At 44.7% G+C, this 24,542-nt stretch overlaps 1 protein-coding gene across 2 annotated transcripts in view; it reads left to right on the plus strand.

Moving 5' to 3' along the window:
- The first annotated feature begins 2,154 nt into the window (after positions 1-2,154).
- Positions 2,155-24,542, plus strand: part of LOC138371996 (uncharacterized) — a 75,348-nt gene continuing 52,960 nt past the window's right edge. The window contains exons 1-2 of one of the 2 annotated variants that reach the window (XM_069337033.1): positions 2,155-2,416; positions 10,502-10,572. In XM_069337033.1, the coding sequence (XP_069193134.1) occupies positions 10,567-10,572 (6 nt within the window). In that variant the 5' untranslated portion in view covers positions 2,155-2,416; positions 10,502-10,566. The remainder of the gene's footprint in view (positions 2,417-10,501; positions 10,573-24,542) is intronic. The other variant, XM_069337034.1, reaches the window with a different exon arrangement.

Genomic DNA, 24,542 nt, shown 5'->3' on the forward strand with positions numbered 1-24,542 from the left:
CGCGTAGTTTAGCAGCCTGCAGTGATGTGGGAGTTTCAATCTCATTATTCTTTCCATTAAACAGTTGAAGAGAAGAGGGCTAAGAATACCTCCTTGCGGTGTATCATTTTCATGTCTTTGTGATGATGTCCCCTCCTCTCTTCTTATATAGGCCCCCCGCGGCGCTCCGCACGCTGCGCTGCGGATCGCGCTGTGCAACTGTCTTCTCCTCCATCAGAAATTCCTCCGCATTCCTACGTAATGCAGCGGTTATATAATTAATAAGTACTAAAGAAAATATTAATGCATTCAATTAATTAAGTCCAATAAATGACTAATATACATTAAATTAAAATTTACTTTAAAAAAGTGTAACAAAGAGACTTTGGATACGTAGCCCGCACTAGGTGACAAGGGGCCAGATTCACGAAAGCACTTACGCAAGTACTTACGAATGTGTACATCTTTCCTCAATCTTTGACGGCTTTGGTTACATTTATTAAACAGTTTACAAGCATGAAAACTTCCCATTCAACTGTTGTTATTGTTATAAACAGCCTCCTGGTGCTTCGGAGCTCATCAACTGTTTAATAATTAGAAACAAAGCCGCCAAAGATTGAGAAAAGATGTATAGGTTCGTAAGTGCTTGCGTAAGTGCTTTTGTGAATCTGGCCCAAGGGGGTTAATTATGTTGACTCAATGAGAGGGATAATAAGGTGAGACAAACCACATTGGGAGAGGAAAGTGTTGAGGTTATCCTCATTAGCAATTGTAAACATTTTACCTCCTAAGGTCTTTCTCACTTTAATCATGCCATCTCTAACGAAGCACTGATGAATCGCATCTGGGTTTTGATGACGGATTAATTGACGCAGGCGGTGGAGGAGTTGCTGTCTTTTTCTAGTCAAGCACTCGTTGATGTAGATTCCCTTTCTTTGGGATGCAGCTGTCCGGACAAGATGCGATTTTATGGACTAGGAAGCTAGCTTGAAGCGAATTTTTCGCTGGTTTAGACCTGATGGATTCTTTTTGCCTGCTCTGTAGGCAGCAATAATGTCGGTTTTATTTAGTGACACGCAATTCGTCTTTTATGAGAGCCTGAACTATTTCAATACACTTTTCACCTTCACGTTCCACAGGAATATTTTGGGACGACACAATAACATAGTCAAGCAGCTTTTGCTGGTCCTGTTCATCCTGGGAGATGGAATGTTGGGCAGATGACACATTTGCAGATGACACTAAGATCTATGATAAAGAAGGAAGTGAAAGTGATATTGAGACCTTACAAAGAGATCTACATGAACTCCACCAATGGTCAGATGACTGGCAAATGCTCTTTAATGTCGATAAATGCAAGACCTTGCCTGTAGGGCATAACATTCCACGTCACAATTACCAAATTGCCCACACTACCTTACAACAGATAGATGAAGAATGCGACATTGGAATCAGAATCCATCATTCACTAAAAGTTGCACAACAAGTGGGAGCGGCAGTAAAAAAAAGCAAACCAAACCTTGGGAATAATCAAGCGTGCCTTTACCTTCAAGGAAACTAAAGTAGTCCTTCAATTGTATAAGTCTCTGGTGCGCCCCACCTGGATTATTGCATACAGGCATTGAGATCTTATCTTCAGAAAGACATAGCTGCTCTGGAGAAGATGCAACACCGGGCAACAAAAATCATACCAGAGCTTAGTCATCTCTCGTATCAGGAAGGGTTGAGGGACACTGGCCAAACAACACTGCAAACCAGGCATGACAGGGCGGAGCTCATCGAAACACTTAAAATACTCAACAATTTGGACGATGTCGATCCGGATACTTTCTTCAAAAGGGCAGATGTAACACGAACGAGGAGCGACGGGTTCAAGCTCAACAAACCACAATGTAGGACAGAAAACAAGAGATGCTTTTTCTTCCGTATGGTGGTAAACCCGTGGAACAGCCTACCCGCCAAAGAGCGGATAAGGTAAACGCCAAAACTCTACTGGATTTTAAAATACAGATAGAAAAGATCGTCCAGGCAAATGGGTAGGACCTTTGACAAGCCGCCAACTTCCTGTCCTCGTTGAGGCCACCAATATTAGTGTCTCAAGTAAATTAAACGTCGGCAAAGATCAGTAACCAAAGAAAATGGGAAGAGCACCGTGGCGGGTAAGCGAGCGAGCGAGTAACGTCATCACAACATAGGTTGCTATAGACGTGTCTATGACTCGTGAAGTTCGCCTGTCTTAAAGACCTGTGTCCACAATACCCGCCAAATTGTCCCTCCCACAGTACTCTCAGGACACTTATGGCAGTGTAAGTGTGTGGTGAGGCCACACCACTGAAGACATTGAGGATATACCACGAGGGAGAGACAAAACTGTGTTGAAGGAGGGAATCACTGGCTCCACCTGACCACCTTGTTCCTCGCACTCTCGTCATCCTCCGTAAGTACTTGAGTGCATTACCTGCTTGATACCTGCTTGATGGGGTTCTGGGAGTTCTTCTACTTCCCAAGCCCGGCCCGAGGCTAGGCTCGACTTGTGAGAGTTTGGTCCACCAGGCTGTTGCTTGGAGCGGCCCGCAGGGCCACATACCCACCACAGCCTGGCTGATCCGGAACTTCTCTTAGAAAACAGTCCAGTTTTCTCTTGAAGATGTCCACGGTTGTTCCGGCAATATTTCTTATAGTCACTGGGAGAACGTTGAACAACCGTAGACCTCTGATGTTTATACAGCAAAGAGTTAGGGGTGACATGATAGAGGTTTACAAGTGGATGAATGGACACAACTAAGGGGATATTAATAGGGTATTAAAAGTATCAGCACAAGACAGAACGTGAAACAATGGGTATAAATTGGATAAATTTAGATTTAGGAAAGACTTGGGTAAATACTGGTTCGGTAACAGGGTTGTTGATTGTTGATTTGTGGAACCAATTACCGCGTAACGTGGTGGATGTGGGGTCCCTCGATTGTTTCAAGCACGGGTTAGACATGTAAATGAGTGGGATTGGGTGGTTATAGATAGGAGCTGCCTCGTATGGGCCAATAGGCCGTCTGCAGTTGCCTTTGCTCTTATGTTCTTATGTTCTCTGATTGTGCCTATGGCACCTCTGCTCTTCACTGGTTCAATCCTGCATTTTCTTCCATATCATTCACTCCGGTACATTGTTATTTTACTGTGTAGATTTGGGACCTGGCCCTCCAGTATTTTCCATGTGTATATTATTTGGTATCTCTCTCGTCTCCTTTCTAGAGAGTACATTCGGAAAGCTTTGAGACGATCCCAATAATTTAGGTGTTTTATCTCAACGATGTGTGCCATATATGTTCTCTGTATTCCCTCTATTTCAGCAATCTCTCCTGCTCTGAAGGGGGGAAGTGAGTACTGAGCTTTCTGCTCCACCATTGTCTGCTCCAACATTGTCTTACACCCCCAACATACAATTGTTAATAATAAAAATAATAAAAATTTATTTAGGAAAAGTACATATATAGTTGCAGAGTTACAGTACAAACATTCTGTTTGATTTAAAGATAGAGGTAGTACATACAATACCTAAAGCCACTAGTATGCATAGCGTTTCGGGCAAGGTGAGGTGGGGAAAAAAAACCACTTAGACTAAAACTTAATTGTAATTAAGCTTAAAGTATAATTGCATTGAAAGAAAAAAATAAAAATAATAAAAGATGAAAAAAGGGGGGGAACATGGTAGAAAATAGCCAATATACAAGTTGGTCAACAAACAGCATTTTTTTTTTTCTTCAACAAAAATGTTGGGGTATGGAAATTAGGACTATGGAATTGTTAGAGGTGTGGACGTTGGCCAGTGGAATTGTTGGGGTAAATTATATGCCAATAGTATTGTTGGGGTAAATTATATGCCAATAGCATTGTTGGGGTGTGGACATTGGCCTATCGAATAATGATAACTTTTATAATAATAATAATAATAATAATAATAATAATGAGAAATTCCACTGGGACTGTGTAGTGTTGCAAATCCATGACCAAGGCATTGCCAGCTGCATACTCTACTACTGTACCACCACTGACTTTCTTACAATTGGATTTCTACTGATATCACAGGAAGTCTGTGATATCCTGATATCACAGTCCTGAAGCCAGTCCAAGTTTTATGTAAGACCCCAAGCACTCAGGTGAAGGATAAAGTACTGTAGTTCAACATTGTATGCACAACTTCAGATACACAGAAAATCACACTAAGGTGATATACATCAATGAACAATCCACTGAGGCTGTGAGGTAATGCAAACATTGCAGGTTTGCATCATCTCACAGCCCGAGGGAATTTTCTCATTGATGTATATCACTTTAGTGTGATTTTCTGTGTAAATAATAATAATAATAATATTATTATTTATTCAAAAGATTGTGTGTACAAAGAACATAAGAATATTGTTCAATTGAAGGGACAGAAGTTACACATACTAATGAAGCCACTATTACGCAAAGCGTTTCGGGCAAAATTAATAATAATATAGAATTTTTCTAATTAAAGTTGTGATGGGATAAAGCACTTAATACTATTAGAGAAGTAAGCTAACAAAATGAGAATGTTCAAGGAAAATAAAAAATTAATGAAAAGAAGGTGATACTTAAGGATGACAAGCATAGACTATTACATTATGGAGTCAGTAGTTCTAGCAACAGTACAGTAGTTTATTTACATTAATTATAGAATGGAAATACAAGGTGTAATTTAGAAAAGCAAGTGAACTATTCCTCATAACATTTTCTTTGAACATATCAGAACATAGAGTAACATACTATAATTTAAGGTTAATTTGGCCAACAGTTTCAAATAACCAAGATCATAAAGGACACGAGTAAACACTTTATCAAAGAAATGCATGAAATTAGATGACATTAAATGTAGAAATTAAATGTGTGTACTCGCTTGAATGAACTATATGGGGCATAGCCGATTCATTCCAGTGTGGAATTCATTCCATCCATTCGGCCCCAGCAACCCCCTTCCCCCCCCCCCCCCCCCAAAAAAAAATACAATCACATTATTGCATATGCCAGTCCACATTTGCCTTATGAAAAATTTAAATAATAAAGAATTTGTATTGCAATGAAATACATTGATATGGCATGCTACAGTACTGTACTTACCCTACCAGTTGAGTATTGTAGTGCAAACTTTGTTAGTCTCAATATCCTCAGAGTGCCACACACATGAATATAAATTGTTTAAAGAACAGTAACTTTTCTAATAAATGTACATTATACACTACAGTCTGTACATAAAGTACAGACCACTAGAATCACACTACTGCAGTACACGTATATCACTTGAACTACACTTTGTACATTTAATGTCATTAGAATTGTGCTGTACTCCCAGGTAAGTTATCGCTAGTGCTGGGTGCTGGTCCAGTTGCCTGGGCATCCTCAGAAGGTGAGTCCTTGCTAGTGCTGGGTGCTGGTCCAGTTGCCTGGGCATCCTCAGAAGGTGAGTCCTTGCTAGTACTGGGTGCTGGTCCAGTTGCCTGGGCATCCTCAGAAGGTGTGTCCTTGCTAGTGCTGGGTGCTGGTCCAGTTGCCTGGGCATCCTTGGAAGGTGAGTCCTTGCTAGTGCTGGATGCTGGTCCAGTTGCCTGGGCATCCTCGGAAGGTGAGTCCTTGCTAGTGCTGGGTGCTGGTCCAGTTGCCTGGGCATCCTCAGAAGGTGAGTCCTTGCTAGTGCTGGATGCTGGTCCAGTTGCCTGGGCATCCTCAGAAGGTGTGTCCTTGCTAGTGCTGGGTGCTGGTCCAGTTGCCTGGGCATCCTTGGAAGGTGAGTCCTTGCTAGTGCTGGATGCTGGTCCAGTTGCCTGGGCATCCTCAGAAGGTGAGTCCTTGCTAGTACTGGGTGCTGGTCCTGTTGCCTGGGCATCCTTGGAAGGTGAGTCCTTGCTAGTGCTGGATGCTGGTCCAGTTGCCTGGGCATCCTCGGAAGGTGAGTCCTTGCTAGTGCTGGGTGCTGGTCCAGTTGCCTGAGCATCCTCGGAAGGTGAGTCCTTGCTAGTGCTGGGTGCTGGTCCAGTTGCCTGAGCATCCTCGGAAGGTGAGTCCTTGCTAGTGCTGGGTGCTGGTCCAGTTGCCTGGACATCCTCGGAATAAGTCCTTGCTAGTGCTGGGTGCTGGTCCTGTAGGCCTACTGTGAAACCGTACCAAAAACTTTTGAATCTTAGTTTGTTTCTTTGTTGTGAGCTTTATTATAATATCTTTCATTCCCTTTAGGTGCAGGTAATAATCTGTCAGTTCTTCATTATCAGTTACAGCAACCAAATCAAGCAGATCATTAACCTTTTGCAATGATGCAGCATATGGAATAGATAACACACTATCATCTTCCTCTTTCACATCCTCATCATTATTACCAGTAACACACTGGATAATCTCATTATCAGTTAATTCACCATAACCTGGATCATCAGCATCATTATCTAACCACTCATTCACATCAGAAAGTTGCAAATCTTCCTCACCTGCATCTCTGAATGTCTCAAAAATCGTATTATCAAAGCCCTCCAAATCAGTCATCTTCGTCTTCATTCTAACCAGTTACCGGACTCAGAATTTTATTCCATGCATTCTTTAATGTGGTGCCTTTCAACTCGCTCCATTCTTTGGCCTAGCTGTAAATTGCTTATTTAATTGAATATTTCTTGAAGTTTTCTAGTGTTCTACTAGTTTTCGTATTCTTATTAGGCATCTCGTCTTCCTCAGAGAGCAGAACTTCCATAATATCTGAATTCATAGCTCCTTTATAAAGCCTTGAGAGCATAGATAACCCCTAATCCATGGGCTGTATTACAGATGTAGTGTTTGGTGGTAAAGCCATACATGTTATTTTGCCATCAGGCGATGTTAATTTAGCAATGGGGTGAGCTGGGGCATTATCTGTCAACAACATTGCCTTTACCTCAGCAGGATGAATTCTGCACATATTGATCTGCTGCTTTTTTACTTCTTTACAAAAGTGATTCTGGAACCAATCCTCAAAAGTAATCTGTGTGAACCAGGCATTTTTGTGTTGTAGTAGATGGCAGGTAGTCTGTTCATGCAGTTTTTCAATGCTCTGAGGTTGGCAGATTTCCCAACAATTGCGCACTTTGTTCGGTGACTGCCATCTGCATTACAGCACAATAATGCTGAAATTCTTTCCTTCTTTACCTTGCAACCAGGAATTCTCTTCTCAAGCCTGAAGTCCAAAGTGTTTCTTTGAAGGCATTTCCAGGTAAAGCCTGTTTTATCTGCATTGTACACTTAAAACCAGCTTAGATTATTAGATATAATGTGCTGAAAAAGTTTATGCTTATATGCATTAGCACTTCCAACACCTGCACTTAATGCATCGCCACAATTTTTCTTGTTAATGATGTCATACCTCTCTTTAAATCGACATACCCATTCAGTGCTAGCCTTGAAATTGTCTATGTTTAACTTCACAGCAAGTCTTTCAGCTGCATTTCTAATAGAATCAACTCAAACAGGAATTCCTTTTGCACAATGCTGTGCAAACCATTTAAATACAGACGAGTCCAAATCCATATACTTAGCAGGTTTCAATGTTTTCCTGTTGCCTATTGCATAAGTTTGAGCAAAGAATTTCTTAATATTATCCTTCTGCTTTTTGATATCACAAATTGTAGCTATACCGATGTTGAATTCTTGGGCGAGTCGAGTGACAGAGTATCCACATTCTGCTTTCTCTGTCAAGTCAACTCTCTGATCAATTGACAAATGTTTTCTCTTGCTTTATAGCTTCAATACCATGAATGCTGGTCTGAGACATCTTGACAGACTAAATGAGTTCAAACAGTAAAAATTGTTCAAATTTATCACGAAAATCCTTTGCACGCGAGCCCGATGTTTTTACCCCAGGAAGAGGAGAAGCACATGGTGCCAGTCATCTCATCCAGGCCCAATGCGTTGACATGACCTGTGCTTATTTTATAGGCATACTCAAAATTTGATGTACATATTGACTGTTACAAATTGTTTTATTTAAAAATATTATTGTTATAATTAGAGAAATATTGTTAGTTTTGAAGTTTTATGCATTTTATACAGTACAGTTCTGTATTAACCCTTAAGCTGTGCATGGCATACATATACGACAGGACCTGATGGCAAAGTTTAATTTCTCAAATTTGCTCTAATGCTTTCCAGTTTTTTGTGCATATTAGCAAATCCTGCAACTTTGTCTAAATGATCACAAACGTAATTTGTAAAATAAGAAAATTAAAAATAATTATAAAATTGAATATTGAAAACTTCAGATTTTGAGATCAGCTGCAAAAATATACACTACTGTATCACCAATTGTTCATTTGGTGTTATTATGCTCTCAGAATAGTATATGATCTTCATTTTCATTGATTTAGAATATATGTTTTCAGTTTAGTTTACTGTAAAAAAAATTGTCAATGTGGCATTTGAATTATGTGCCAAATTTAGACAAAAAATTTATAACTACAAACGTTTAGGGTTTGTGAAAAATCCATTCTAATAGGATTGTAGAACAGACAACTGTGCACATTATTTGTAACAATGGTGAGAATCGGTCAGAAACTGAATTTTTTTAAGCTAACTGAAAGTTTTAGATATACTGTAATTGAAGTTGAAGTTATCGACAATGAATAAGGTAGTTCTAATTCATTAATTTACTTATATGTTTTAATAAACGTTGTTTGGCATTCGTACTCGAATATGTGAAAGTTGTAGGTCAATATGTATTGGAATGATGTCAAGAAAAAATACCCCCCCCCAAAAAAACAAAAAACAAACTAAATATAGGGGAAATTATAATGATTTAGGGGATAAAAAGATATACTTTATAAAAGTGATAAAGCCCTAATCTGGTCCCTAATCATCAAAACCGCCTAAAGAGAGAAAGAAAATAGAATTTGAAATCTGTGAAAAACTCAGTCAAAAAAAATTCAAAGTCCCAAGTTCTGCCAGTTGTGACTGATTCATTTGGTGACCAATTTCATTCTATCTTGACATAGTTAGGGGATGGGTATGCACTCTCCAGGATGTAGAGGTTACAACTAAATGAGATAATAAACAAAGGAGACAAAAAAAAAAATATCCCCCCCCCAAAAAAAATATTTTTTGGACATTGGTGAAAGTAACAGATATTAACATTAAGCGATGCATTTTTATGATATATCAACCTATCCTCTTAAAAGGAACGTCGCTTTTGGCTGTTTGCCCGTATGGCTGAATATGGACGTAGACACTGAAAGCCCCAAAATCATCTCAAGATAACCTCAAGATATGAAAACGAAAAAAAAAAAAAAAAATTGGGATTTTTCTTCAACAACAGTAAGTTAAGGATCCTCTGATAGGTTAGGTGGGCAGGAAATTCTCATAAAGTTTCAAAACGTTATGAAAAACGTTAATGGAAAGTTTCCTTTTCTAAGCTTGCCGAATAAGCCGGATGACTCAAACAGAAAACGGAACAGTACGTCACTTTTGTGAGTGGATTTCATTTCAAATTACGTCCAAATTTGGCCATAGTGCACATACGAGCCAAAAGTGTCGTTACTTTTAAGAGAAAGGGTTGGATATATCACAAAATAGAGCATGATAACATACTCATTATTATTGGTATTATTATGTATTATTCAGCAATGCTATACAGACACCAGCTGCATATCCACTTTGTGGACACTTCTTGCTACTATTCTTCTTCTTTATACATTGGACAAGTGCTTGCATCTCTTTATTACTGCATTATCCCTCAGTTCCAGTTAACAGGAGCTGTTCTCCTTATCAACAAAATGTTCTCCTTTTTAAAAAAAATTGTCTAAAATACATTTCTGAAAATATTGGGATGAAACTTTCATGACGCTTAAGCCAATAAGTTGGAGATTTGTTTAACATTTAATATTAATTTTCACATAATTCATAAATTTTTTTGCCCAGCCCCAGCATTTACAGCCCAGGCTGTAGCAGCTTAATGGTTAATGCACGTGGTTTGTATTATGTAGGCTGTTAGAGAGGGAGGGGAGGCAGCCGAGAACCCGCCCATACCCCCTTCCCCATTCCTGCCCACCCTCCTTACTCGTGCCCACCCTCCTTACCCGTGCCCACCCTCCTTACCCCTGCCCACCCTCCTTACTCCTGGCCACCTTCCTTACTCCTGCCCACCCTCCTTATTCCTGCCTGCCCTCCTTACTCCTGCGTGCCCTCCTTACTCCTGCCCACCCTCCTTACTCCTGCCTACCCTCCTTACTCCTGCCTACCCTCCTTACTCCTGCCCACCTTCCTTACTCCTGCCCACCCTCCTTACTCCTGCCCGCCCTCCTTATTCCTGCGTGCCCTCCTTATTCCTGCGTGCCCTCCTTACTCCTGCCCACCCTCCTTAAACTTGCTCACACTCCCTACTTTTGCTCAAAGCACAATACCTAAAAAATTTTATTGAATTTTTCTAAACATTTACTATGTTTTGATGGGAAAAATTTAGTCATCGAAATCTTAAATTTGTTTTATTTTCCCCTAATAGGTAATACTGCTTCCAGTCTCTGCTCGGCTACCAAGGACGATAGCAAACACAACTTCTGCCCATTAATGATGGTAAGGACAATTTTATTCTTTCTGTACTACCAGTGTGGGTGTGTGTATCATGTTGATGTCATTAACCAGTGATGGTGAGCATATTAATCATGATGTTGTCATTACTCATTGATGGTGAGTGTATTAATCATATTTTCATTTCCCAGTAATGTTGAGTGCATGAATCATGGTGTTATTAACCAGTTATGTTGAGTGTATTAACCCTTTGAACTGCACATAACACTTTGACCATTTAACACCGCAAATTGTATATATACAATTTTGGTCTAACTGCCTGCACACCACACACTGTATACAGTGGTACCTCGGAATACGAGTGTCCCTGTATGCGAGTTTTTCGGAATACGAGCCGGATTTCCTTGGAAAATGTGTCTCGGAAGGCAAGGGTTACCTCAGAATGCGAGTTTGTTGCTACGCGTTCAGGCCGACCTAGCTCGTGGTGGTACGGCGATCATCGCCCCTCCGCCCCTCAGTTTACCATTGTCTCCCGCCCAGTGACTATCCCACATCAGTTGTTCACCCGTATTTTCAGTGTTTTGTTGGATTTTTGGTCATTTGACTATACAATTTGTTATTATATATCTCACAATGGGTCCCAAGAAAGCCAGTGGTAAGGATCAAGGCAAGAAAGCCCATGTGAGGATGACAATAGAGGAGAAACAAGAGATCATTCGGAAGCATGAGGATGGTACACATGTTATTGAACTTTGTAGGCAGTACAACAAAGCCACATCAACAATATGCAGTATACTTAAGAAGAAAAATGAGATTATGAGTGCTAAAGTGGCAAAAGGTGTAAGAACAATGCCGAAACAAAGACCATAAATACTTGAAGAAGTGGAAAAGTTGTTATTAATTTGGATACACGACAAGGAATTAAGGGGTGATAGTGTTTCGGAGGCCATCATTTGTGAGAAAGCCAGGCTATTGCACGAAGACCTTCTAAAGAAAACCCCTGCAACGAGTGATGCAGATACGAAAGAGTTTAAGGCAAGCAGGGGCTGGTTTGAAAAATTTAGAAGAAGTGGTATCCATAGTGTTGCGAGGCATGGGGAGGCAGCCAGCTCAGACAAACCAGCCGCTGGACGATTTATTGAGGAATTTAAAGAGTTTGCAGAGGCTGAGGGATACCTACCGCAACAAGTGTTTAATTGTGACGAAACAGAACTGTTTTGGAAAAGAATGCCTAAGAGGACATATATTACTAAGGAGGAAAAATCTTTGCCCGGACACAAGCCTATGAAAGATAGGTTTACATTTGTGCTGTGTTCAAATGCGAGTGGCGATTTGAAAATTAAACCCTTGCTAGTGTATCATTCTGAAAATCCAAGGGTTTTCAAACAGTATAAAGTGCAGAAAACCCATTTGTGTGTGATGTGGAAGGCTAATAAAAAAGCATGGGTGACTAGGCTTATTTTTTCGGAGTGGGTGAATGAAGTGGTGTGCCCTGCCATAGAAAAATATCTGCAGGAGAAACATTTGCCACTCAAAGCCGTGCCTCTCCTCGACAATGCTCCTGCTCATCCTCCAGGCTTGGAAGATGATTTGTTGCCCAGATACAATAAATTCCTCACAGTTAAATTCCTTCCTCCTAACACCACTCCTCTAATTCAGCCTATAGACCAGAAAATCATAGCAAATTTTAAGAAACTTTATGAAAGGGCACTTCTCCGGAAAGGTTTTGAAGTGACTGAAGCCACAAACCTCACCCTCAAAGAGTTCTGGAAACACCATTTTAACATTTGTAGTGCTTTAAAACTCGTTGACAAAGCCAGGCAAGAAGTGACACAAAGAACCCTGATCTCTGGCTGGAGAAAATTGTGGCCTGAATGTGTGAGAGAACAAGACTTTGTGGGGTTTGAGCCTGTAAATGATGCGCCTATTGTTGACGAAATTGTTACTCTGGGCTGGCAAATGGGCTTGGAATTGGATGATGATGATGTGGAGGAGTTGGTGGAAGAACACAACGAAGAACTGACCACCAAAGAACTCCAAGCCCTTCAACAGGAACAGCAAGACAACGCAGCTGATGAGTCTACAGTGGAGGAGGAGGCAGTAGCGAATGTCTCTTCTGCAAAAATTAGGAAGGTGTGTCAGTTGTGGGAAGAGATTCAAACAATTGTTGAAAAGACTCACCCAGAGAAAGCTGTAGTAGGCCGTTGCCTTAATCTTTTCAATGACAATGTGATGCCTTACTACAGAGACAGCTTGTGAAGAAGGGAAAAGCAAGCTTCCATGGACAGATTTGTGGTGAGAAAATCGAGCAGTGAGCCACAACCAGGACCTAGTGGCACTCAGATAAAATGTGCCAGGGAGAGCACACCAGAAAAGTCCTCACTGCCTGATGTGATAATGGAAGGGGACTCCCCTTTCAAAGAGTAACTCCTCTCCTTCTCCCCCCTCCTCACCATCTTCCATACGCCTACAGCATTCAACAGGAAGGTAAGTAATAGCTTGAACATAGTTTTGTAGGTTTATTTAGATGAATTAGGTATAAAAATTTAGTTTGATGTGGGGTTTTAGGGGTAGTCAGGAACGGATTAATTCACTTCCCATTATTTCTTATGGGGAAATTAGCTTTGGAATACGAGCCGTCTCCAGGAACGGATTAAACTCTTAAACTGAGGTACCCCTGAGGGGTACCTCAGTTTAAGAGTTTAATCCGTTCCTGGAGATGGCTCGTATTCCGAAAACTCGTATTCCGAAGCTAATTTCCCCATAAGAAATAATGGGAAGTGAATTAATCCGTTCCTGACTACCCCAAAAACCCCACATCAAACTAAATTTTTATACCTAATTCATCTAAATAAACCTACAAAACTATGTTCAAGCTATTACTTACCTTCCTGTTGAATGCTGTAGGCATATGGAAGATGGTGAGGAGGGGGGAGGAGGAGAGGAGTTACTGTTTGGAAGGGGAGTCTCCTTCCATTATCACATCAGGCAGTGAGGACTTCACTGGTGAGCACACACTGGCACATTTTGCCTGCATACCACTAGGACTTGTTTGTCTTACTAAGGATCTGTCTAAAGACACTTGTTTTTCCCTACATTTTAACACTTGTCTGTAGTAAGACGTCACATTGTCATTTAACCCTTACACTGCTCAGGGGTCATATGGACATTTACACCCCTGTGCGCAAGAAAAAAAAAATTAAATTTTTTTTTCGTCTTCTAAACATGTTAATTTGAGTCTCCTGTGCACGGGAAAAATAATAAAAAAATTCTATTATACATACCAATGAGTCAATTGAGCCGAGAAGTTGGCCGATGACGTCACAGAACGTGAGCGCTCAAGGGTGCTGAGTCAGCCAGCTGTCACTCACGGCCGCTCACGCGACCCAAGTTGCCGCGAATTTATTTTCGCGGAATTATTTACAGTATTCTTGGGTCATTTTACACAAATTTTTTTTGCTAGTTTTGTTCCAATTATTAGCAATAGACATTGTATTATAATAAAAATGGTATAAACTCACTAGGCGCTCACATATTAGTGTCACAAGTATGCCCACCAAAATGGTATAATTTACAGGAAATATTCAATGTAATTGGGTTTTTTTCAATATAAACACAAAAATAAACTTGATATGTACATTTATTTACCAAAGAATTACACATTTAGTACTCCAGGAGACTGTGATACTGTGCGAAACAGTCGATATGGCACAGAAGGACGGCACACGCTTCGCACCATGTCAACACCAATTTACGTTTCTGTGGCCTCAATTTGGTACTGGAACACACAACACCGACGCTGGCCTGCTGCACGAGCTCCAGTTGGTGGTAATTTCTTGATTTGATGTATCAGAAAGGCCTCCCTGTAAGCGAGCCTGGGTGCAGGAGCATGGTTCAGTATTGGGTCTCGAATGGGTCTTTGTATGCCAGGTGTGTCCTTGCCAAATTTACCTAGCAACTGTTTCACAACTTGAAAACTAAACGAACGGAAATATGGTTTTCTACCTGTCTTCACAAGAAACATGTTGTAACTGTTCAGCATTGTTACATCAATAAGGTGAAAAATCATTTTCTTTGTCCACTTCACAGTGTTCCATACACACTCTACAGCACCCACCATCATGTCACATTTATCAACTAAACGCATGTTGATGTTGTAGTCCATCACACAATCTGGCTTATATATTATTTGCTTTGTTGTTCTGTTCACCTTGCCACTGTCCACCATTGTACCAGGGTGAATGGTGGTCAACATGTTCACTTCACGTCTGTCTTTCCACCGCACTGAAAGCATTGCACCACTTTTTCTTACCTCGCAATCCCCAACTTGCATAGCAGTATCAAACACAGGCATTTCTTTTCGTTTTGGCTTTACTGTTCCACACACTCCAGTCTTATTATCAAGCAAGAATTTCGTTAGCAAGGGACTGGTATAATAGTTATCTGTGTACAATATGTGGCCCTTGTTCAGATATGGTGCAAGCAGTACCTTCACCACACTACCTGAGAAGCCATGTTCGTCATTAGCAGGAATATCTACATTTGTGGCTGAATAAAGTATCATGTGTAACACCATTCCTGATTCACAGTCACAGAGCACAAAGAATTTCAGTCCAAATCGGTGACGTTTTGAGGGAATATACTGCTTGAAGGCAGCACGTCCTTTGAAAAGCACAAGGGATTCATCAATAACCAGCTTCTGAGCTGGTACGTAGTAATCTCGGAACTTTCCAATCAGGTCATTTAGCACGTGCCTCACCCTCCAAAGCCTATCATCCTGTGTCTCGTCTGCATTATTTGCAAAATGAATGCACCGTAGGATCAACAGAAATCTGTCTCGGGACATATATTTCCCGAACAATGGTGTTGGAACAGAGTTGTCTTTGCTCCAATAATCTGAAATTACGTGTTTCACACAATGTTTCATCAACATGCAAATTGCAAAAAAACACATAAATCTCATCAACAGTTGTCTCTTTCCAACGCTGTAGTCGCGAAAATTCTGAAACTTCCTCACCTTCGATGAGATCGGCCGCAAGTCTGTTAGTTTCGTGAACAATGTGTTCCATTAGCGGCTCATCGAAATATGCAGTAAAGAAGTCCATTTCACACATTTCGTCATCAGTATCAGGGAAAAGATCAGTAATTCCCACATCTCTGTTATCAAAATCGGGAATTTGTGGAACAAAATCTTCCCCATCACTCCACACAAACAAACCTGCTGTCTTCCGAGAGCCATTAGCTGCACCACGGCGAGGAATCCGGGGACCAGGAGCTGAAGCAGGCATTGTAACAGTAGGGGCAGGAACGGTAGATGAGGAAAAAGATTTGGAACATGAGGGAATTTGTTCCTCATTGTCGCCATATTGTCCCATGCGGCGGCGCTTGGCTGGGCGGGCAGCTGATGCGGCGAAACTTGTACTGGCACTAGCAGCTGGGGTAAAACTATTCTCCGATTCTTCATCACTAAAGCCTGAGAAAGATTCACTTGTTTCAGACTCGTCAATCATATCATAAACGTGCAGTGGTATAGATGAACGACGTGCTTGGGCGCGAGGTGGTGTTGAGTGGTGTTGAGTAGTAGCCTCGTGAGGCATCCTCACCCTCGTGGCACCCACATGTTCACCCTCACTATCCGTTGTTTCGATTTCTTCTGGCTGGGTATAATCTTCATCTATATCTGAGTCGTCAATATCAGATTCGTCAACGTCCTTGAACAATTCATCTGCAATTTCGTCTTCGGTCAAGGACTGCGCGGCGCGGTGCGCTGAGCGAGGTCGCACGCTGGGTCGTGATGCGCTCACCATGGTGTCTGGTCACTAAGGCCTGTGAAACAAAGGAGGCCTGCTCTAGATTTTTTTTCAAAATGGCGTCTGTTTACAATCGCCCCTGGCTACGGTATGGGTGACCCCTTTACACCGCGGGACGTTTGAATCGTGCCTGGCACCCTTTGGCGTATATATACGCCATACGCACGGTGGGACATGTTACTCATGGCGTATATATACGCCATGCGCAGTTTAAAGGTTAAAAGGTCAATGCAACGGTCTGCTACAGCTTTATCTGGGTGAGTTTTTTCAACAAAACTTTGCAGTTCTTCCCATACTTCACCCATTTTCTTAATCAAGAAGGGACATTCTCTACTGCCTCTACTCACAGCTATTTTCTTAGGTTGAACTTTATCAATGGCTTTCTTGAGACCCATGGCGAGATATATAATAACAACTTTTATGCTCAAATGGCCAAAAAAACGACATAAAACTGTAAATCCTTGTGAAGAATTCAGGAGGGATAGTCACTGGGCGGGAGACAATGGTAAACTGAGGGGCGGAGGGGCGATGATCGCCATACCACCACTCGCTAGGTCGGCCTGATCGCGTATCAACAAACTCGCGTTCCGAGGTAGCCCTCGCCTTCCGAGACACATTTTCCGAGGAAATCCGGCTCGTATTCCGAAAAACTCGCATACAGGGATACTTGTGTTCCGAGGTAACACTGTATATAGGATTAGCCAGAAAATACAATATAAAGGCATTTGTAATTTTGCAGAAAAATGCCCCCATCGTACGCTATACCCACAAGATCCCTGAGGCACATTGTGCACCACCCGTCGAGGGCCTCAAGGCACGTTGCGCAGTGCAGTTATTAAGGGGGGGACAAGATTTAAAAACCATTTTCAACGGTTTTTAAGGGGGACCCGAGTCACTCGGCGATTGCTCGTGCAGCTGTGCGGGAGCCTGAAATTTGCCATGATGGTTTTCCCACTGGGCAGAGTTTGGCTTGGGAGGCTGTTATGATATCCTCAGGGCAGCAACTTTCACCGCTATCTCGACTGCTGGGTTTGTCCCCCGGGGTCCTTGTGTCGCTTGCTGCGTCTCTGGCTTCCTCTTGGGGTTTTCGGGGTTTAGTGGATGGCGCCTTCCCCATTCCCTCCTCGATGTGTTCACAGATGCCTTGTCTCTCGACTGGGGCTTAGTAACCAGCGCTCACCAGGCCACGCTTCATTCCTCTTTCCATGGAGTGGACGGTCGATAACAGCTCCTTCCTTTGGTTTTGTTGGACATTCGGGCACCCAGAGGTGGACCTCTTCGCGTCGACATGATATCGACATCTCCCATTATCTGAGGCGCTGTCCCCCCCCCATCCCCCGCCACCTGCGAGGCTGTCGTGGTGGTCGCTTTCCGGCAGAACATATCGAGGTGGGGTTCCTAAATACCTTTCTTTCCCGGTCCAGCTGCTGCTCTGGGTTCTGGCTCGGCTAGAATCCTATCAGGGGGAGAGTGATTCTCCTGGCCCCATGGTGGCCGGCTCAGCCTAGGTTTCAGGCGCTGCTTGCTCGGTGACTAAACCCGGGAGTCTTTCCGTGACTCCGCCTCTTTCAGCAGGTTGGACCGGTGAGGTACTTCATTGGTTCGTTGTGCTCTTCCGCTCTTCGCGTCTGGGGTTTTCTGATGCGGGTGTATCGCCCTTTGTATGATGATCAGATGGCTTTTTTAATGTTGTCCCTCCCGCAGTCTTCGTTTCAGCGACAGTATGAAATCTCCTGGCAGTCTTTCTGCCATTTCCTTTCCCTTCATTGGGTGTTGTCTGTGTCTGGCAGGGTTATTTTGTCCTTTCTCTCCTGACTCTTTCTGGACTGGCATCTAATGCCGCATGCTTTCACCTCTTATCGTGCAGCATTGGCGGAGTCGCTCCAGCTTGTGTTTGGGGTGGTTGTCACTTCAGCTCTATTCTGCAAGCTCTCTTGGGCATTTTTTCACTTCCGGCCTGCTCATGCGCTGCCAGAGCCGTCCTGGTCTTTGGATCAGGTGCTCTCTTTTTTTTCTCTTCTCCTTGGTTTGTTGTGGTCCCTTCAGTTCGAGTTTCTTTTATGAAAGCCTTGTTTTTGTTGGCTTTGGCCTCTGGGGGTCGGGTTGGAGAGCTTCATGCATTATCAGGCACCGGTGGCTCTGTTCTTTTGAACCTGGTGGTCGTTTTGTTCATTGACAGCCTTTTCTTTTTCTGCTAAAGATTGAGATGGCTGACTTCCAGAAGGGTCCAGTGGTGGTGGATGCTAATTGATTTGGCCAGTGGGGCATCATGCCCTGTGTCTGGTAGTGGCTTTACATCGCTTCCTGTGGCTCAATGGTTCGGCGTCTCTGGATGCGCTTTGGGTGGATCCGGTTTACATGGTTCCCCGCTCTAGAGCTTGTGTGCCTCAGGTTGTCCACAGTGTCATCAAGTCTTGCCAGCTTGTGGTCTACCTTCATGCCCGTGTATGAAGGGATGTCCGCACAACATGATGTGTAGACATGCTGCTCAGGCAGCTGTCTTTGGTAATATGTCTTGGGTCAATATTCGGGCGCGGGGGTTTTGATGGTCGCACAGGGTCCTGGTCACCCAATATCTCGTGAATGTTCTGGGTCCTCTCCTGCCTTGTGTGGCACTGGTGTGTCTGTTGTGGCCAGATGACTCTTCTTCGTCTTGAGACCTGCGGTGCTGCCGCCTCCCGGGTAAGTCCCAGTTTTTACTTATTTGGGGGTAGTTAGCGTCAGGGAGCCGACAGTGCTCCCCACAGAAAACCAGTGTTGAATATAATGAAACGCCATTTTGTAGGCAGCTTCCTGACACCCTCCCTCCCTCCGGTCAACAGTTTTCATCATTCAAGAACAAAAGGGGTGAGCTGCTGGCTGAGCTGGCTCCTTTACCCCCTTTTTGGGGGAATGGAGGAGGGGGGTGCTAATGAGTGAGTGCACTAGTTGGACGATGTGTTGTTTATTTTCTTTTGTGGGGATGTAACGTGGAGTGGGGGAAATAGCTCTCTTTAGTCCATTATCCTGCCCAAACACCTTTACGGTGTTACAGGGAGTTATTTTGTTATGTTTGGACATAGGTTGCAATTTTGGGTGCCCTCCTCAGTCAATGGCAAGTATGATATAATCTAAATGTAGAGTGCTCATAGGTTATTGCTCCCTGCACGTCTTTGAGAGGACCAGGTTCTGGCTCGTGGTCATCGGTAGGCATAAAGCACTCCCATTGCTGATGAACCTAAACTAATATTTCACATGTCAGATTGGATAGCTTCAGGGAGCTTCAGAGCTTTCCCAGAAAAGGGCATTTTATTACATTCAATGCGGTTTTTTTCTTGGGGGAGCCCCCTTCGGCTCCCCGGAACTATCTAGGCTGATATGATTATCTCTAACGTTGGCATCAGTCGATGTAGGTGGAGTTTTAGGCCTACCGGGGACCACGAGCCAGAACCTGGCCCCTTCAGAGAGGCACGAGGAGCAATGGCCTATAGAAATGCACATATGATTGTGGAGCATTCTATATCTGCCATTGACTGGGACAGGCACCCAGAAAGGTAAGTGCTCCAAAACAAACCCCTATTCTGGTTAATATGACGAAAATAGACAAACGAATGGACAGAACTCCCCAATTGAAAACGAGCAAACAAGCATGACATCACACGAGCCGCACAGCATGTCTGCACAGCTCCCCCCCCTCCTTAGGAGGGGAAAAGGGGGTGCCCAAAACCACCACGCCGGCGATCCACACCCCAGGTCTTCGGCTAATGTGAAGCATCACAGTTGTGTGGCTCTAACTCCAGACTTTTTGTGTCGTGTTATGCTGTGCCTTGGTTCAGTACTGCTCATACAGTGGTGTGCGAGCAGGGAGTAATATTCCTAGGTACTCGGGCTGCATGCACTTAGGGTGCCATTCCCTAAGTGCCCTGTAAGTACCGCCCTTGGGGCTTGGGGTTATCTTCCGTAAGTCACTTTGGGTCTACCTCTGTTGGTCTTTCGCTGCTTGGCAATTGACCGCCCCCGAGTGTTTTGGGGGCGGTCAATTGTTTCCACCCTTGTTTACCTTGAGTTAAGTTTTTTTTTTTTTTTTACATGCAAGATAAAGACAATAAATACAATAAAATATCAGAGAAACCAAAAACAAAATACAGAAGCTACCGGCCAGAAGGACCGACAGCACAGGACAATAATTAGCAAAAATGGAGGAACAGCATACATCAAGACAAATTAAAGAACAAAAACAATAACAAACAAGCAAATAATGTAAGCAAATAAACAAAAACAAACACCAGCCAGTAGGACCGACAACAAAACACATCAAAATTTAGAAAATGAAACATAACACAAGACAATGCACACACAAACAAATCATAAATATAAACAAAGGGAAAATTAAAAAGAAAACAATACAACATGGTAATACAAGGTAATACATGAAGAGAATACACACTCTGCAAAACACCGGCCAATCAGCGGACATACTTGCCCGGGAACAAAGCCCGGGGAAACGCACATTGAACGCCTCCCAACGCAACCACCACCAAGGGTCTCGTACACCCACCAGGGACGCCATGTCATCCGGAACCCTAGCTACAAACACTCGTAAGCAGGGGACCCAAATGGACCCAAACCTGACGCGAGTAACTGCCACAATCTCCCACATCAAGGGAACACCCCCACCATGAAATTCCCCCGGCTCGTCATTCAGCAGTAACTCAGCAATCGCCGACCAGTGACTCGGTGGCATCACCGACGCCGGCAACACGTCCCCCAGGTCCCCAACACACACCCTCACAAGAGGGGGCTGGACATAGGACACCACCACCGGGGCACCAGCGGCCAAGGGCACACCACCAGACGACTGCAGGGAACCAGGGCGGCGCGCATCCTTCCGTAATGTCACAACCAGGCCACGCCCAGCACCAGCAACCACACCATCCCTGGGAGCGGGAGCCACCACCTCCCACTGCGGAGAATTCCCAGGCGGAGAAGGAACGGAAAGCACCCCTGAGACCTGGGCACCAGCATCAGCAGGCACATGAACCTCTGCCACCACCAACTGTGGAGACAGCGACACATCCGGTTCCACACCGTCAACACCCAAGGACCCACAGTCACTGAATTCCCCAACATCGGCCCAGGCAGACGACGAACGCCTGGAACGCTTGGGCTCCGGCCGGAGATCGTCAGAGCCGGAAGCGGACCCAAAAACACGGGTCCCACCAGCTGGACGAACTGACGCCCGACGCAGAACGGCAGCAGCCTCCACCACAGGGGGAACTGGCCCACACACAGCAGGAGGCTCCGCAGCCACCCCAGCACCCAGCACATCCGGGACCCGAGGCGAGAACACAGGGCCAGGCGCAGCAGCCGAAGACGAGGGAGAAGGCGGCGGCGCGTCACAATGATCACGAGGAAGGCCTTCAGGAGCAGCAGAGACAGTGACAGGAGCACGTAGACCATCCGATGGCACTGCAAGACCCGGAGGAGAGTCTGTAACAACCGGAGGGACGTCCGGCGACGTAGGGGGAGCCGCATCCGCTAAATGAACGCTCGCCTCTTCATCCCCAGAGACCCCCTCCAGAGGGAGCGGTGGGAAATCTTCATCCCAGAACAAGTTGACTGGAGCAACCGGATCCGCAGTGCATCCGGCAGCCTGATGCCCCAACATGCCACACCGGAAACAAGTACGGGGTTGCTGGTCATAATACACCCGCACGTAGTACCCTAAAAGTCGGACAGAGGATGGAATGTCCGACCTCAGGCGCATCCTGAGGGTACGAATGTTCGTCTTCAACCCCGCATATTTTCCAGAAGACAGCTTGTGCATCCTCACACTGACGACGGAGCCAAATCTCTGGAAGAAACGCCGGAGAAGGGACTCAGGGAATTCCATGGGGGCCCCATGGACGCTCACATACGTCACGGCACCACTCCGATCAGATATGGCCACAGAACCAGTGCCATCCAACAACTTCAAGGTACGGCCCTCGTACCGCCGGAGAAATCCACGGTACGCCTCCTCACCCACAAACTTGATGATCACCCGGCGAGCAGTCACCAGCTCAACCCCGTAGACCTCCTCGACCGGGACATGTAGCACGTCACACATGACCTGCTCAATGAGAGGATACCCTGCACGGCAGGTAAACTCCAAACACACAGAGTTTACCCTCTCAACAGCGGGAAGATGGCCGCTCATCGTAAAAGCGCCACGTCAACACCAGGCAGGGACAGCAGGGAGGGTAGAGACACCCACCCCCTGCCGGTGAAAACTGCAACCGCCTCAAACTGCCGGAGCGGTCAGACGACACGTCCTCACCGTTCGGCAGCTCAGGAGCCCACCTTGAGTTAAGTGGTAGTTTATTGCACCAGTGGGGCACGAGGTACTGCGCAACTAGTTTTCACTTATTACAGCGGCCGGCTCTGTTTCTCCTAGGTATGTTATCCTCTTGTGGATTTTTTTTTTTCTTTTTTGTTTTGGCCTGGTAGGGGGGGGGGGTCTGGCTTGTGTATCTTGCCCCAGTTTAGTTAGGGTGTTGACCTCCTGCGTTCGGTGGTACCCCCTGCTTTGCCCCTGTTGGTGGATACGTCCCGAAGGCTTAGCTTTAGTGGATTGTTTGGTAGACTTGGGCTCCGGTTAGCAGTTCCTTGCCTGAGATTACCCTTATCAGATCCAGTCTAGGGGCCTTGAGAAACCCCGTGGGGGCTCTCGGGTGCAATGGATGCGACCCCCCTGAATCTCCTCTCGCTTTGTGTGAGTTTGAGGCTTGCTCTGTCCCTTTGTTTCAGGGTGACGCTCATTGTTTTTGCCTCCGTCATGCTGCCTGTTGGGTTGGTGACACTTTCGACCCAAAGTCCTGCGAGCTTTGTTGCTTGTTTGTGACTCAATTCACCCATTCTCCTGAGGACATTATTTGGGTGTAGGCGGGTCGCTCCTTGCAGGATAGGTTTTGGTTGCAACATGCTAGGTTGGTTGCTTCCTCGGATGCCTCGAGGCTGCCCCGTTTTGCTTATAGGGACCCGGAGTTGGGTTTGTCGGTCGCGTCGGCCTTGGTTCAGTCCGCGCCCCCCCCCCCTCGTTCTTCACCAGCTGTGGTTCATTCGGGCCCCCCCTCCCAACCTGCTTCCGGCTCCTGAGCGTCTGAGGGCTTCGGGGTTGGGGCAGGGTTTAGAGGTTTCTGAGACTTGGATGGGAACACACTTTAACAATCTTAGAATTGTTTTTCTTGTGCACAGCAGTGTTGTCGGCTATTATCAGCAGCACTGCACAGGGGTTAATGCGCTCGATCAGGGGTGTGGATAACCCATTAACCACTGCACTGCACAATGCGCCATGAGGCACTCGACGGGTGGTGCACAACATGCCTTAGGGATCTCTTAGGTATAATGTACTATTCAAAACTGGCGTGTGGTGACACGGGTATGAGATGGATGCCTGAGGGCTCCAGTGATCGTCTGCCATTTTGAAAAAAATCCCAACATACCCCAGGGCCGTGAGGAGCTTCAGTTTCAAGGAAGCAACCATGTCTGATGCATCGTCTACAAACTCCCGGTCCACGATCAGCTGCAGTCCAGGAAAACGACTCCGAGGACGAAATACGCAACATATTGTATGATGATGGAACGATGGATGATGATTTTAGACTACAATCCATAGAAAGACCTAACACAGAGGTCTGACACAAGTGAGGGGGGAGAATGAGGTGGAGGAGGTTGCGAGTACTGTATGTATAGTAAATGCGCCTCACTCGACCTGCCTCGCCGCCCTGGGTCAACACCGTTAGAGTCACCACCACAATGTATGTCCTCTGATGCAAGTTCATTTAGTGATAGTACATGTGATGAATCATTCTCAAGCTTCGGTGACAGGCTCCGATACAAGCAGTGTTGACGAACCGAGTATGAGCAGCGATGGTGTTACTAGGCAGGGTTTTGCTGCCCCAGCAACACACCGAGGCAAGCGGCAGAGTGTCACACGGCCAAAGGACAATGAAGACAGTGTTCTCCCGACATCAGGTGTTCGTGGTAGGCCTACACTATGCAGAACAGCCTCATCTCCTGGCATGCCTATACACAGCTCAAGCACAAGATGATGGAGTCGTGTTTTTGGTGCTCGTGGTGGTGTTGGTCGTGGTGTTGGCACCAAAACCAAACCCACAGGTGTACTTGTGTGGGAGGATTGTGAGACTTTTGTCCCACAAATTCCAACATTTGATGGTACCGATG

The sequence above is a fragment of the Procambarus clarkii genome, chromosome 37, assembly GCF_040958095.1.
Source record: "Procambarus clarkii isolate CNS0578487 chromosome 37, FALCON_Pclarkii_2.0, whole genome shotgun sequence".
Taxonomy (NCBI): Eukaryota; Metazoa; Arthropoda; class Malacostraca; order Decapoda; family Cambaridae; genus Procambarus; species Procambarus clarkii.